Source organism: Colias philodice, chromosome 22, assembly GCF_061535455.1.
Source record: "Colias philodice isolate Cphi_HAF_F1 chromosome 22, ilColPhil1 Martin Lab GWU primary, whole genome shotgun sequence".
In the NCBI taxonomy this organism is placed as follows: Eukaryota; Metazoa; Arthropoda; class Insecta; order Lepidoptera; family Pieridae; genus Colias; species Colias philodice.
In genome coordinates this window covers 2,660,196-2,675,159 of record NC_143107.1, presented here as the reverse complement: position 1 = coordinate 2,675,159, position 14,964 = coordinate 2,660,196, and the positions used below count along the sequence as shown (strand labels likewise).

The following is a 14,964-nucleotide window of genomic DNA, read 5'->3' as shown; positions in this document are numbered from 1 at the left end:
TATTAACTAGAGCGAGACATTACAACAAAATTGCTACACCAGTTCATTAAGTTACAAACAAATTGATGTGCAATTATATTTATTGCGTTATGTTTATAATATATTCATGCGTAATAAATAAATATTTCAGGACATTTTTCACACTCGGCACGATCTGATCCCACACTAATCTTTCACCATTGTCAGCAAATGGTTGATAAACATACATATGTAATTTTATATAAATACTTGTATAAATAATTAACACCCAGACACAGATCTAACATCGATTTTCATCATACAAATATTTGTCCTGAGTGAGAATCGAACCCATGACCTCTGGTTTGGAAGGCAGGGCACTACCAACGGCCAGTCAAAATAAATCTTATGGTTTATATTTTTATGAAGCTGTCAATGAATTTATTACTTTTCTACCCAAACATCTAAAATGGATTCTTTCTCCGCGTTTTTACACATATTCAGATAATAATTTACCCATTATGTTAATTTATATATTAATCCTTATTGCAGTACCTCCTAAAGAACACGCGGTTAAGTGACGTCAACAAGCGGCTAAAAGCTCAAATATGGAGTTCCGTAGTAACGATCGTGCTGGTGGAAGCGAAGAACCTCCCTCCTATGGATCTGGACACGAGATCGAGCGATCCTTACTGCAAATTTAGGTAAGATTTGTAACTAGCCGGACAATATGGCTTTGAAAATTTTGAAGAAATTTTACAATCAGTACACAGTAGTTTCAGTAATATTTAGGTATCAATTAAAGGTATCAATTGTCTAATGACAATCTTTCTTATCTTATCTTTAATTCCTAATACAAACTGAAAAACCATCTTTTATTATATTTATATTCACTTACTATCTGATACCTGTAATATCGTAATAGGATATGAGATATAAAAAGTCATCAGTACCTTGCCCAAGAAAACTCTATCATGCATGATACAACCTCCACTAAAATCAATTCAAACGTTCCAAGGATTATCCCGAACAAATAGACATATGTATTTTTTAACTCGCAGCCAATATAGTTTTCTATACGTGACCATTGAAATAAAACAGCGTACCTATACCTAAACAGAATCATCGATCATACAAAAGAACATCCGTTTGATTCTATTTCTGTTACACACATTGTTAACAGGTTAGGTAACGAGAAATATAAGAGCAAGGTAGTATGGAAATCTTTACATCCATCCTGGTTGGAACAGTTCGATCTGCATTTGTATGATGATCAGGAACAAATACTGGAAGTCACTGTGTGGGATAAGGATAAACAGACGAAAGACGACTTTCTGGGAAGGTAAATAAAGTTTATATTCATTTGATACAAGTAAATTCAAGAGAACAATTGCTAGTGAAGGAATGATAGGTAAATTGATGCCAAAATTCCTAATTCGCGCATAAAAATATGTATCATAACGTATGAAATATAAGACACTAAAGCTTAGCCAATTTATCTGCTGTTTTAGATATAGGTAATATATTAGCTTCTGTTTAAAAATTATAAAATTAGTTTAAGTTGTCTGAAATTTACCGGCAAATTTGAATTTTAAACAGTACTTTGTTATAAAGTCGGACTTAAATGAATTTAATCAGTGTTCCAAACTTTCAAGTTACTTTAATAAAATGAAGAAAATATAAAGGCAGTAGTAATTAGTTTAAACAATTGAAAAGTTTTCAACTAAGTTAGAAGTTTAAGGATTTTATTAGAGTAGGTAACGAATAACGAAAATAACATCAAATCAGTAAAATCGTTGTTTTCCAAATGTCCGGAAACGAACCTATTTGCTGACGTAACTCTGCCATTATCTTTAAATAGTTTGACATACATACAATGTATACGGTGCTTATCAAACCTTGACCTAGTGGTACTTCTATTATCTCCCCGTTTTAGCCCATGAATTCACGAGGTACCTATTAAAATTATTATATATCGGTCCTATCTTTTGTAGGCCTATTTGTCTTTGCATAATTTGATTAATGGTTTTAATAGCTTTCTGTGTGATTGAATAAAACAAATATAAACACTTCAGCATCTTTTGACTTTTAAGAAGTCTTAAAATTCTTATACTTACCCTTAAAAACCTGATGTTTGATCCAAAGTACCAAAGGGCGTTTCAAAGCTAAAATTCACCTATCTACCTATTATTTCCAAAGTAGATTAATACCTAACCTACTCAAATATTCTCATTACAGATGCACAATAGACCTATCAAAGTTAGAAAGAGAAAAAACCCACAACATATGGAAGGATCTAGAAGATGGCAATGGACAGATATTTCTTCTCTTAACTATAAGTGGTACAACTCAATCTGAAACTATTACTGATCTGGCTAGCTATAGAGAAAATCCTAGAGATATATTGAATATTGAAAAGAGATATGTAAGTAATGAAGAACCTGTATTTTTATATCATGATCAAATGTTTAGTTGATTTGTGTGCACTCTTTAATAAGATCTTCACTGTAAATATATTGCTTCTAAAAATGTAGGTAATTCCTTATTATTTATCCTACTTTATTGAACTACAATGCTAATAACACAACTCGATATTGTCCTAATAATTTTCGAACTCTTAGTATACTTCAATAATAGAACATGTTTTAATGTTATCAATAATTGATTTTTAATAGAAATTTAATCATTCCATTTTCTGAATATTCACACGTGGTGACGTGGATCCACAAACTAACAGTCCACAGCTCACAGCAGTCACAGTTTTAATAATATTATATCGATTACTAGTCATAACACCATTTGTTATAATAAAAGGGAAGAAATTGACTTTGGGGACACAGTATTTCTTATCTTTGTAGTTCGGCAGTCTTGTCTTCTTTGTAGGTTGTGAATGTTTGTGAACTAATTTGTTCAGGTGCATTCAGGCATCCGAATGACTGGGTATATGCAATAATATTAAATAAATACGTGACTTGTGGTTAATTAAACAAATATTATTATTATCCTGTTTATTTTTCACGATACTCACATTTTCCGGATTACCCGACGTCTGGAATTCCCGGAATGCACTAATAATATTTTATTTTTCTTCATTTAGGCGTGGTTCCGCCTAAACGAACAATCTAGTGGTGTAGGATGGTTATGTGTCAAAGTGTATGGGGCTAAAGGTTTAGCAGCTGCAGACTTGGGAGGGAAATCTGATCCATTTTGCGTACTAGAACTGGGCAATGCGAGATTACAAACGCATACAGAGTATAAAACTTTGACGCCTAATTGGATGAAGATATTTACTTTGTAAGTTTGGTGATTGTTACTTTTGATTCGGAAGCAAAAGAATAAGTCGTTTTTGTACATTTCAAGTAAATTTCAAACTAGATTGACTTTCAGTCACTTTTTTAAGAAGATGAAAATGATATGCCAATGTTACGGATGTAGCTTACCAATGGTCAGAAAGTTTAGTTATACTTTCTGAATGATGCATTTAATAATGTTGAAATAAGTTTTTGGTTTCTTAAATATTTCAAAATAAATGTTCTTCGTTTTAATAATTACTAACCTCCTGGCACCTTTCAGTACAGTCAAAGACATAAGTTCGATTTTAGAGATAACAGTATATGACGAGGATCACGATCATAAAGTTGAGTTTTTGGGGAAATTAGCAATACCGTTGTTAAATATACGAAATGGGGAGAAACGATGGTTCGCGCTAAAAGACAAAAAGATGAGAGCTAGAGCGAAAGGCAACTACCCGCAAATTTTGTTGGAAATGTCTGTTATATGGAATCCGGTGAGTTCTTTTAATAGTTGATAGAAAATATTCATTTTTTTTTATATTTCCACGTGATCATTTGAAACTGTTTTATTATTTTATTATTTACTGATGCTTTACATATTTCTTTATAATCGTTCATCTTCTTATTTTCAACAAAAATTTTTCATAAAACATTTTTTTTTTTCAGTTAAAAGCAGCAATACGAGCGGTAAATCCAAAAGAGCCTAAGTACATGCACCAAGAGGCGAAATTCAAAAGACAAGTATTCATCCGAAACGTTATGAGGTTAAAAGCTATCATCATGTGGTTCATTGAAGTTGGGAAAATTTTACAGTAAGTTTTTGACATGACAACGTCTTATAATTCGATAGAGCCGGCTGCACGCACGAAAAAGCATGACTCATGCGGCGTTACCTCGCTCTGAGGCGTTCCATGTAAGGCTTGAAGTGCGAGCGAGAGCGCGGAACGAGCGACAAAGAAGCACAATCGGACGTTGTCACGTTCAACTACCGACTTTACAGACAACCATTTTTTTTTTATTTTATTAATTATTTTACATATTATACTAACATCTAGGTATCTACTTAAATAAGATTGTTGTGTGTGCTGGAACATCATTTTCAGCCGACTTCAAAAAAGGCAGGTTTCTCAGTTTAACTGTTTTTTTTTAACGATTTTGATGATTATTTTTTTTATTTAAAACCTAGTCCGTCCTGTGGATCCGAATGGCGGTTATTTTTTTGTTGTAAAAGACAGATATAAAATATTATAGCATTAAAATAAATTGCTGTAACTTCAGTGCAATATTATTAAATGACGATCGCTATCTAAAAAGCAAATTATTAACAAGAATTGGTTTCATAAAAAATAAGCGGTCTAGTATAAATATTAAATTCATATAATACAAAATGCATCTAGACTCCCATTTTCTCAATTGACAACTTGAATATATCAAGTTGTCACAATATGAAATCGATTATTGATAACAATTGACACGCTTCCAACTAACGTATCTATAAAAGGCAAGTTATTGTGCCATTATGTTAACACATAATAATATATAATACACCCATTTAAAACTATTAACATTCATAAAGATAACATATTCAATCATAGAACATTATTTTATAATCTTTGAAAAAAAAAAATCGGTATTTGGCGGCAAAATCAGAAAAAAAACTTGACTCTGGCAAATACCTAGTTATAACACAGATAATCTAATAATACATTGGTATAATAACTATTGTGCTATAATAATATTATCTTCTTGCCTTATACTTAACACAGAAAAAGACATTGTGCAATCGAAATTAAAACCTTCTTTATCTGAGCCCGTTTAAAAATAATAACAATAAACACATAAACTCATTGTAATGATAGTTATATTTAAAACAGAACTCCGGATAAATCAGTTCATCCAAATGTATATCGCAATTTGGGTGTACAAGATTTATGTTGTCTACTCACGCAAAAATGTTCTACAATCGATATTTTTAATACGTGAAGTTTCGTTAGTGAAGATTTAAATGTAGGTATACTATCAACTAACCACTAGTAGATAAGTATTTTTAATGATAAATATACGTAGTAAAAATAGATAATTAATATATTAATTTAAGAATTTGAGGTAACAATATGTACAATGAAAATAAAATAGTATTTATGAACTCCATAAAACATGATTGCGGGGCGGTCTAGATTATATTATATTTGTTTTGAATTTTGATATTGGATGGCGCTATTTTCGAACAAATATTTTCGATTTAAATTATAAGCCCATAGATAACAGAGTTGGGTTCTTGTTTATAATAAAAAAAAATATTATATAAATTGCATGGACGTATAAAAAAAGACGGACGCCGTATTACGAACAAACAACGTGAAGCCACCATAGTAAGCTAGCGATCGTGTAAAGACAATAAACACGCACACACTCTCACCATAGTAAGCTAGTCGGCGCCATTACGTCGTGAACTACCGACTGATTAACTGCGTCACTGTTTCACAAAAAATATTTAAAATGCCGTCTTGCGTGGTTAAATGGTGTCGCAACAGTGCAATTTTAAATAACAAAACACAAGGGATTACATTCCACAGGGAAGCAAGTTATTTCTTTTATGTTTTAATTACAAAATTATTAAGACAAAATTTATAGAAAAAAATACAGCCGCCATTGTCATCAGGACAGCTGTTGCCATGGCAACATGGCACACACACACGGATGTTTCGCCGCCATTACTAGGCTTCACTCAATGTTTAGGCGATATACCGTCCGTCTTTTTTTATACGTCCATGATAAATTGATTCTTTTTAGGATATACATATAGTTCTCTATTAGCTTATATAATGTTGTTTTTAATTTTTAATGACCACAGATATAGTTTTATGTTTATTGTTTGTATAATAATAATGATTATTCCTTTTCAGAGACTGTTTCGAATGGGAATCAAAAATATTATCCTTCATTGGTCTATTAGCGTGGCTTACCTTTTGTTACTACTATGAAATGTGGATGCTGCCATTTCTATTGCTCTTATTTTTCGCAAGGAATTGGCTGATATATAGATTGACGGGTTAGTATGGATTGATATTTTTGTTTTGTTTAGAAAAGTAGTAATGTATTGAGAATAGAAACCGAATTTGTTTATTTTTACACATGAAGTTTTAGCTAGGTATTCTTTTGTGTCTGTGGTTGATATTTTTTCGTATTAGTCCGTAGTTTTTTTTTTTTTTATTTGTAATGCATCTTATAATTTTCTGTTTTTCATTTATAGCCCAATTAAACATCTACAAAAGTCCTCGGGAATATTTAAAATCGTTTTTATTTAGTAGTAAGTTTTAATGTTGTTCGTGTGCATGCTTTACTTTATTGATACTAATTTTTAATAATTTTTATGTTCGTGTGTCATTAATGTATTTTTTTTTGTGTGTTGTGCATGTACCTTTCTAGGTGTAAAATATTAATAGTAGTTAATAAGTAGTTATTACTTATCAAATTCAAACTAATTAATACCGTGTATTTTATGAACTATTCTAATTAATTGACAAAATATATAAGACAAAAAAAACATGCTGGTCTGTCCCTGCCAGATCTAGGCTTTTACAATATCTGAAATTCATCTTACCTCTAGTAAAAGATTACTTAGGTACGTTATTTAGTTCTCTTTCTTTTACTTATGTTATTTAGACGCACATATTATTATATCAAAAGACGGTTAAATTACAATATACCGTTTTTTTGGTAATTATTACAAGAAATATACTATTATATCGGCTTGACGATCGGTTGGCGCAGTGGTAAAGTAACTGCCTACTGAGCCGACGGTCCCGGGTTCGATCCCCGGTCAGGGCAAATATTTGTGTGATGAACTCAATTATTTGTTCTTGGGTCTGGGTGTTATTATCTATATATGTATTTATTAAATACATATATTTATCGTCGCCTAGTACCCACAACACAAGCCTTAATTGAGCTTACTGTGGGACTAGGTCGATTTGTGTAATAATGTCCTATAATATTTATTTATTTATTTATATAAAAATTATTCCAGGTGGCAACCCATTGCTTCTCCCTGTGGATGATGATGATTTATTGGCTGAAGAAGACGATGAAGAAGATGTGGATAAGGTGATGTATTTCTAATGCTTAAATATGACTAGCTGTGCCGCGTGGTTTCACCCGCATTACTCCGCTCCTGTTGGTTATAGCGTGATGATATATAGCCTATACCCTTCCTCGATAAATGGGCTAGCTAACTCCGAAAGAATTTTTCAAATCGGACCAGTAGTTCCTGAGATTAGCGCGTTCAAACAAACAAACTCTTCAGCTTTATAATATTAGTATAGATTGTTTACAATTTTACGTAATATTGAAGTGAAACTTCTTTAGGTGCGTTGAGAGTAAAATTTCAAGGTCGCGTCATGGCAATACCGTCACGTCATGGAGTAAGGCGACGATTTTGGTATCTTTGAATCTTGCCAAAAAAGTTTCACTTCTGACACGTGTACTCGGCATACACGCTCTTTTTTATACGTTTTTACAAATATAGATTTTAATTATTTAGAAATCTGTTGTGTTCTTTCCTTTCTATAGTTCTTCGTTACCAGTTAGTTGTAGTAACGATATTAATTATTTTTTAACAGGAAGAGAAAAAATCACTAAAAGAGAGGCTTCAAGCGATACAGGAAGTGACGCAAACAGTACAAAACGCGATTGGATATGTCGCGTCTTTGGGAGAAGCTGTTAAGAAGTATGTATAAATATATCAATTAAATTTATTTAGGAAGGAAATATTAAATTTTCAATTATTTTTCGATCAGATTAAATTTCTATTGAAATGTCTTATTTTTACACAAATTATTATATTATTCAGAAATACAAAAGGTTTTTTTAATGTTATAGGAGCTATTTGAAATGCTTACTGGTTTACACAATACAGTTATTTTTATTATGTGGTCGCGCCAATATAAAAATATACGTAAATATATTTTCGATATGAAAGTGGACTGTATTTAGATCTACGTGGTGTTAGCAAAGAGGGATAGACAGGATACACACGGCACGTACCTCGTCGGAGGGAGTAGCGTCCAGAACACACGCGCCGCCACGCGGTCAGGGTCCTCCAGCTCGCGGCGGGCACGAACGGCGTCCAGTCTCACACTCCACACAAACACACACGCGGCGGTGAGCGCGACCAAGGGCCGGGGCACGGGATACCCCGGTGATGTTACAAGGGCACAATGCCTGATGATCTAGAGAGCCTCGTGGAAGCTCTCCGGCGGTGGCCGAGTCCCGAACCTCGCGAAGGCACGGAGCGAACCCGACTGACTGCCGCGACACGAACGTCGCGTTCACGTCTTATTGGACGTGTCACGTGGTTAGTGACCACGCGATGATTGGTTGTGCTCGTATGTAGGGAAGGATGAAGGAACACACCACAAACAATAAACGTTTAATTTCTACATTTACTATTTTAATTATATTGGCGTTACCATATCCACCCGCCCTAAATGGGTCACCATTTAAAACCAATCATAAGATACAGCGAAAACTATGACTCTAGGATCGCATAACGCGCGCGGGTTGATAAAAGTCCTAAGAGCCACGGCGGTAATATAAATAACAAGTTCTATGGCTCTAGGAGCGCAAAATGCGAGCGGGATAATAAAAAATCCTAAAAGTCACGGCGGAAATATAACTAACAAATTCTATGACTCTAGGATCGCGTAATGCGAGCGGGGTATAAAAAATTCCTAAAGTCACGGCGGTATTATAACTAAGAAATTATAAACGAAAGCGGTGCAAAACTTAAAATTAAACTTAACTAACTGCGGTAATATACTAATGCGATATAACTATTGTCTTGGAAGCGGACATAAACGAACGACCGGGCGAAGGTAAGTTCCCTTGGCGGTTCTAACTGTACAAACGCGCGCGACGTCGTCCTTTGAAGGATGTACTTTCTCTACGACGGCTAAACGCCAGGTTAGGGGCGGTGTATTATAATTTATCACAACCACGACCGTTCCAGGAGTAATAGGTGTGGAAGGCATATTCCATTTCTGCCTAACCTGCAAACCGTGTAAGTATTCCATTCTCCAACGTTTCCAAAACGACTGAACTAACTTGTCCAGTAGCGAATGCCTATCAAGTAAACTGACGTGTTCAGATTTGACTTGCGGCGCGGGTAAAGCTAATAAAAGCGCGGTAATTAAAATAACACGAAACAAATGCGTTATGATATTCATATATTTAATATGATAATAGTCAATGATCATGATAATTATGTGATCATTGCGCGGTGATATCACTGGATGCTTATGTGCATAATCCAGGGCGGAATCGCTTAGACGTCCGATGAGGATAAGTCTGTTGCGAATAAAAGGCTTCAAGCGGTTGAAAGCCTGTGAATAAAATTTATAAAAGAGTATATTATAATACTCCTCTGCAAAATATTTATTTTGCAGGGCGGGAATAATTTTATTCTCAGCGAAATTAGGTTCCTCTACGGTCATCATAACACCGCGGCGGGTTAATAATATAAGGAACCTATAAATATAAAATACACGACGCGACGAGACGCGAAGGGCGGTATCGTATAAAGCGCAATGCTTTATAGGCGGGCACACAGTGTGCGCTAATAATTTTCGTTCGGGAATGTCTGCGATAGACTCACCATCGAGACTCCTAAGAGGCCAATCAGATGGGTCCGAACGAGCCCACTGGGGTTCGTGGAACCACAGAGGGTGCGGTACGAGATTTTGTGGCGTAATGCCACGCGAAAGAATGTCAGCGGGATTTTCAATACCAGAAACATGGTAGAAATTATTTGATGGGATGTTATACACGACTGTGGGAGCAACGAAGCCCATCATGTCCCACAGACGGGCGGTAATTGACAAGATGGAGTGCTTAGTGCACATCACATCGGCGGATGCGGTAATTTTAAAATAAAAACAATCATCAACAGTAGACCAATGCAGACCAAGTAATTTATGTTGCACGGTCTTATCAAACTCCACCGCGGAGGGTAAAAGTTTGTGCGAAGCGGGAAGATTATCTAACACATTTTTGCTATTACTATTCCATTTAATAAGATCCCACTGAGCTCCCTTAAACAAATCGATGAGCTGCTGCGACGCGGAAACTGCTTCACATTCCGTGGGAATAGAGAAGGCGATATCATCCATATACAACGAGGAAGACGCAATGCCACTCGCGAGCGGATATTTCGCGCCGTCATCTTCTACGAGCTGTCTTACCGTGCGTAGTGCATGATAAGGACTAGACTTGATGCCGAAGCAAACTCGATTAAATTGATAAAGAAGCAGCGGATCCTGCGGGCTGAAACGATATAAAAAACATTGAAAACGACGATCAAACTCACGCACGAATATCTGCAGAAACTGTTGGCGGCAATCGGCGGTCATGGCAATCGCGTGGAGACGAAAACCTAAAATTATTGTAAACAAATTGCCTTGTAAATTCGGCCCAACATGCAGAAGGTCATTCAACGAACGCTGGCTTCCAGAAGTTGGCATGCTAGCATCTAAAACCATGCGCAGCTTAGTCGACGATTTATCCTCGCGCAGAACAGCGTGATGCGGTATAATATAAATAGGTGTAGGGTCACGCGGATCATACGGAGGCGCGGGTGAAATATAATTTTTCGTTAGATAATCTTTTATGACGTCATTATATGCCAACCTTAATTTAGGTGAAGCTTGAAGCTTTCTTTCGAGGCACATGAAACGTTTGCGGGCAATATTTAAATGAGTCACCGAGAGTGTAGAAATCATCCTTAAATGGAAGCGAAACGATATATCTGCCACTCACGGGGTCGCGGGTTGTATTTAATTTATAATATTCTTCGCATTCAACATCATCGGGATGTTGAACGGGCGGTGCGGTAGGAAGCTCCTCGAGCTCCCAGAAACGCCTGACTAATGAGTCAATAGCGGCGGTCTCTTGAACGTGACAACACGTCAAGGGCGGTTTATGTATGTTAGGTATGGTGGGTACTGAACCCATTATTACATAGCCTAACACCGTGCGCAATGCAGCGGGCGCCGACGAGTCACGAGATGCATGAACTACGTCGGGGAGAAGCAGATGAGGGAACAGAGAAGCACCGATTAATAAATCGATTTTATTTGGCGTACCAAAACTCTCATCTGCGAGCGGTAAATGCGAAATATGCGATAAGACAGAAGTGTCTATAACAGCGGTAGGTAGTAAATCCGTAACATGATCAACAACTAGCGGTGAAATATTAAAAGATATGTTGTTGTCAAGACGTGAATAAAATTTTATATTTACGGAATTACTATTTACAATTTTTTCTGAACCACCGAACCCCTTAATAATAGTACGTTCGGTTTTCTGCGGTTTAATACCTAAACGTTCACAACATTCATTCGTAATGAAGTGACTTTGCGAAGCGGAATCTAAAAGCGCGCGAATAACAAGCCGTTCGCCTTTACAATTATAAGATACGACTTCAGCGGTTGATAATAAAATAGTACATTGTTTATTCGCGGGCGCGTTGCATTGAAATGCGTTATCAGTATCAGCTGTATAGCTAGCGGTACATAGCGCAATGTCGGAGCGGACGCACTCGCCCGACGGCGGTGACGGCGCAGGCAACGGCGGTGTGCTGCGCGGCGGGGGGTGAGACGCAGGCGCGGGAATGGAAGATTCGCGTTTCAAATGTAACATCGTATGATGTTTTAATTTACAAATGCGGCAATTAGAATTAGACGAACAACTAGAAACTCGATGTTTTATACTGAGACAATTTATACACGCGTTTCTATCCTTTACGTATTTCAAACGTTCCTGCGGACTCATTTTATGAAAACTCGAACATTTATATAAATGTTGATGCGTAATATTTTTACAAAGACAACTATAAGCGGAATCAGCGGTTGTTACGTAAGACTGATACGTCTTAGGCGGTGCGGAAGAAATATTATTTGAACTGCGGTTATAATTATTATACTTTCGAGGCGGTTTATTTATTCCCGAATTTGTGGAAGGATGAATGCGTTCTAATACCTTCGCACGAGTTTGAATAAATTGAACTAAGTTATCAAAAGTAGGCATTTCACTACCAAACTTAGTCTCGAAAGCGCGAACAGTATCTGAGTCTAACTTCTTCAACGCGATATGAACAATCATTAAATCTGTAATATTATCTAACTTTATATTCTGTAAGGCGCGCACTGCGCTAATAAAGTTATCAGTAAATAAATCAAAGTTTGTTGCGGACGGAGAATGCAAAGGTTTAAAATCAAACATTTGATTTAAATACGCGGAAACTAACATACGTTTATCATCATATTTATCTTTTAAAGTTTGTAAAATTAAATTATAATTTTCAGCGGAGGGGGTTATACCAGCTATAACAGTTGTGGCTTTCCCCGTTAATTTACCTAGTAAATAATATAAACGCTCGGCATCTGTAAGGCCGGGATTGTTATGAACAACTGATTCAAAATTCGAAAGAAACAGCGGAAATGAGCGAATATCACCCGAAAATGGTACTAATTCGATAGGCGGTAATTTAGGCCTATTTTTATGCAAATTATTAATATCTCCGTGTGACGGACTTGGTTGCGAATATTGCGATTTAATTCTTTTAATCCTGCTATATAAAGACTCGAATGCAACGAGGCTTTTATAATCAGGTTTCGCGGTAGGTGTTAATAATAATAAGCGAGTATTGTATTCGTCTAAACACTGTTTATAATCATCGCGTAATGATTCTACCTGCGCGGACTCGTCAAGGAAACTTTCCATAAGCGCAGCGTTGTTTTGAATGTTTAAAGACAAATCATAAATTCTTTGCACCATTTCGAATAGAATTTCGCGTTTAGCTAATAACATGGATAACTGCGAATCATTTATATCTTCCGAATCATTAACATCCGAAGCGTCACTATCAGGTAACTTAGTCATTTTCTTAGGCGGCATTTTTAATAACAAAAGTATATATTCAAACAGAGAATGTTACAATACAAGTTACAATAACAAGTAATACGACTAAATAAAGTAGGTCAGCGACGCAAGCGTAATATGAACCGAGTATGAATTTTCAATATGGTCGGATTATAACAGCGGATCGCGGAATGACCTAGATAACGTTATAAATTTCGAGCGCGGGTAGCGGATAAATAAATATGATGAAATATGTTCGATTTATAATGATTTTAGCGTTATAACTGCGGATAAACGATATGAATATAGTTTTAATTAACTATTTTAATAATAATATACGCGTAACTTAATGTTACGGGCGGAATAAAATATATTTTAAGCAAAAAATAATAGATGACGCAATGTCGATCTATGCGGTATATTATAGTTATTTCACAATGAATGTACTATTAAATCGCTTATTAGGGCCTACAATGAGTATCCTAATAAGGGCGGGTTTAAAATATATTTTATATGAATAGTAGAAGACGCATTGTCGTTCTATTATATGCGGTATATTAAATAGTATTTCGCATTGAAGATACTACTAATCGCTTATTAGGTCCTACACAATGAGTATCCTAACAAGGGCGGTGGAATCGTCAGGCTTTATACGGGATGACCAAACAATGGTTACTATCCGGGTCGAAGGTACCACTCAATGGTCGCGCCAATATAAAAATATACGTAAATATATTCTCGATATGAAAGTGGACTGTATTTAGATCTACGTGGTGTTAGCAAAGAGGGATAGACAGGATACACACGGCACGTACCTCGTCGGAGGGAGTAGCGTCCAGAACACACGCGCCGCCACGCGGTCAGGGTCCTCCAGCTCGCGGCGGGCAAGAACGGCGTCCAGTCCCACACTCCACACAAACACACACGCGGCGGTGAGCGCGACCAAGGGCCGGGGCACGGGATACCCCGGTGGTGTTACAAGGGCACAATGCCTGATGATCTAGAGAGCCTCGTGGAAGCTCTCCGGCGGTGGCCGAGTCCCGAACCTCGCGAAGGCACGGAGCGAACCCGACTGACTGCCGCGACACGAACGTCGCGTTCACGTCTTATTGGACGTGTCACGTGGTTAGTGACCACGCGATGATTGGTTGTGCTCGTATGTAGGGAAGGATGAAGGAACACACCACAAACAATAAACGTTTAATTTCTACATTTACTATTTTAATTATATTGGCGTTACCATTATGTATAGATTTTTGTAACTGGCAATTTTGAATAGCCTATATGCGTGCGTAAGAGTGAAAAGTTCAGACCATACACATTTATTTCCTTAATTAAATTAATTGTGTTAAACAATTTATGTTTATTCTCATTTAATATTATTTTTTCAGCCTAATGAACTTCACGGTGCCATATCTTAGTTATTTAGCAATAATAATGCTTTTCGCGGCGATGACAGTGTTGTATATGATACCTTTAAGATATTTACTAATGGCGTGGGGTAAGTTTACTATTTTTAGAAACTTTTTTTTTATTACAATAATAGTGTTTTGTTTAAAAAATTCTAGTTAAGATCTATTTAGCTTATCTGCCAATAAATGACGGATAATGTTAGAAAATATACACGAAAAATAGTTGAATATCTGGCTCGAAGGACCACGGTGGACGGGGTTGTAGGGCCTGTACAGAATAAATAAAAGAATTAAGTACAATAATGCCTTTATTAATTTTATATGGTTTGGTAATGAGTACGCGCGATTGGTATGGTGATCGAATAAATCTGCCAATAAATGAC

General features: G+C 36.1%; 2 protein-coding genes across 6 annotated transcripts in view; one reads left to right on the top strand and one right to left on the bottom strand.

Annotated features, from left to right (window-relative positions):
- The window catches only part of Mctp (multiple C2 domain and transmembrane region protein), a 58,439-nt gene that overhangs the window by 40,205 nt on the left and 3,270 nt on the right, over window positions 1-14,964 (top strand). For 3 of the 5 annotated variants that reach the window (XM_089709486.1, XM_089709488.1, XM_089709489.1), the window contains 11 exons: window positions 511-662; window positions 1,142-1,300; window positions 2,197-2,383; window positions 3,056-3,252; window positions 3,532-3,745; window positions 3,918-4,063; window positions 6,158-6,303; window positions 6,505-6,561; window positions 7,282-7,358; window positions 7,874-7,980; window positions 14,561-14,670. In XM_089709486.1, the coding sequence (XP_089565612.1) occupies window positions 511-662; window positions 1,142-1,300; window positions 2,197-2,383; window positions 3,056-3,252; window positions 3,532-3,745; window positions 3,918-4,063; window positions 6,158-6,303; window positions 6,505-6,561; window positions 7,282-7,358; window positions 7,874-7,980; window positions 14,561-14,670 (1,552 nt within the window). The remainder of the gene's footprint in view (window positions 1-510; window positions 663-1,141; window positions 1,301-2,196; window positions 2,384-3,055; window positions 3,253-3,531; window positions 3,746-3,917; window positions 4,064-6,157; window positions 6,304-6,504; window positions 6,562-7,281; window positions 7,359-7,873; window positions 7,981-14,560; window positions 14,671-14,964) is intronic. The other 2 variants (XM_089709487.1, XM_089709490.1) reach the window with 1 other exon arrangement.
- Window positions 8,196-11,071, bottom strand: LOC149478353 (uncharacterized). The gene has a single exon (XM_089709621.1). The coding sequence runs from the start codon at window positions 11,027-11,029 to the stop codon at window positions 9,086-9,088; it is 1,944 nt and encodes a 647-aa protein (XP_089565747.1). The 5' UTR covers window positions 11,030-11,071; the 3' UTR covers window positions 8,196-9,085.

Coding starts and splice junctions, on each gene's coding strand:
- LOC149478353 (XM_089709621.1), bottom strand. CDS start 11,029: ATGATTTCTACACTCTCGGTGACTCATTTAAATATTGCCCGCAAACGT.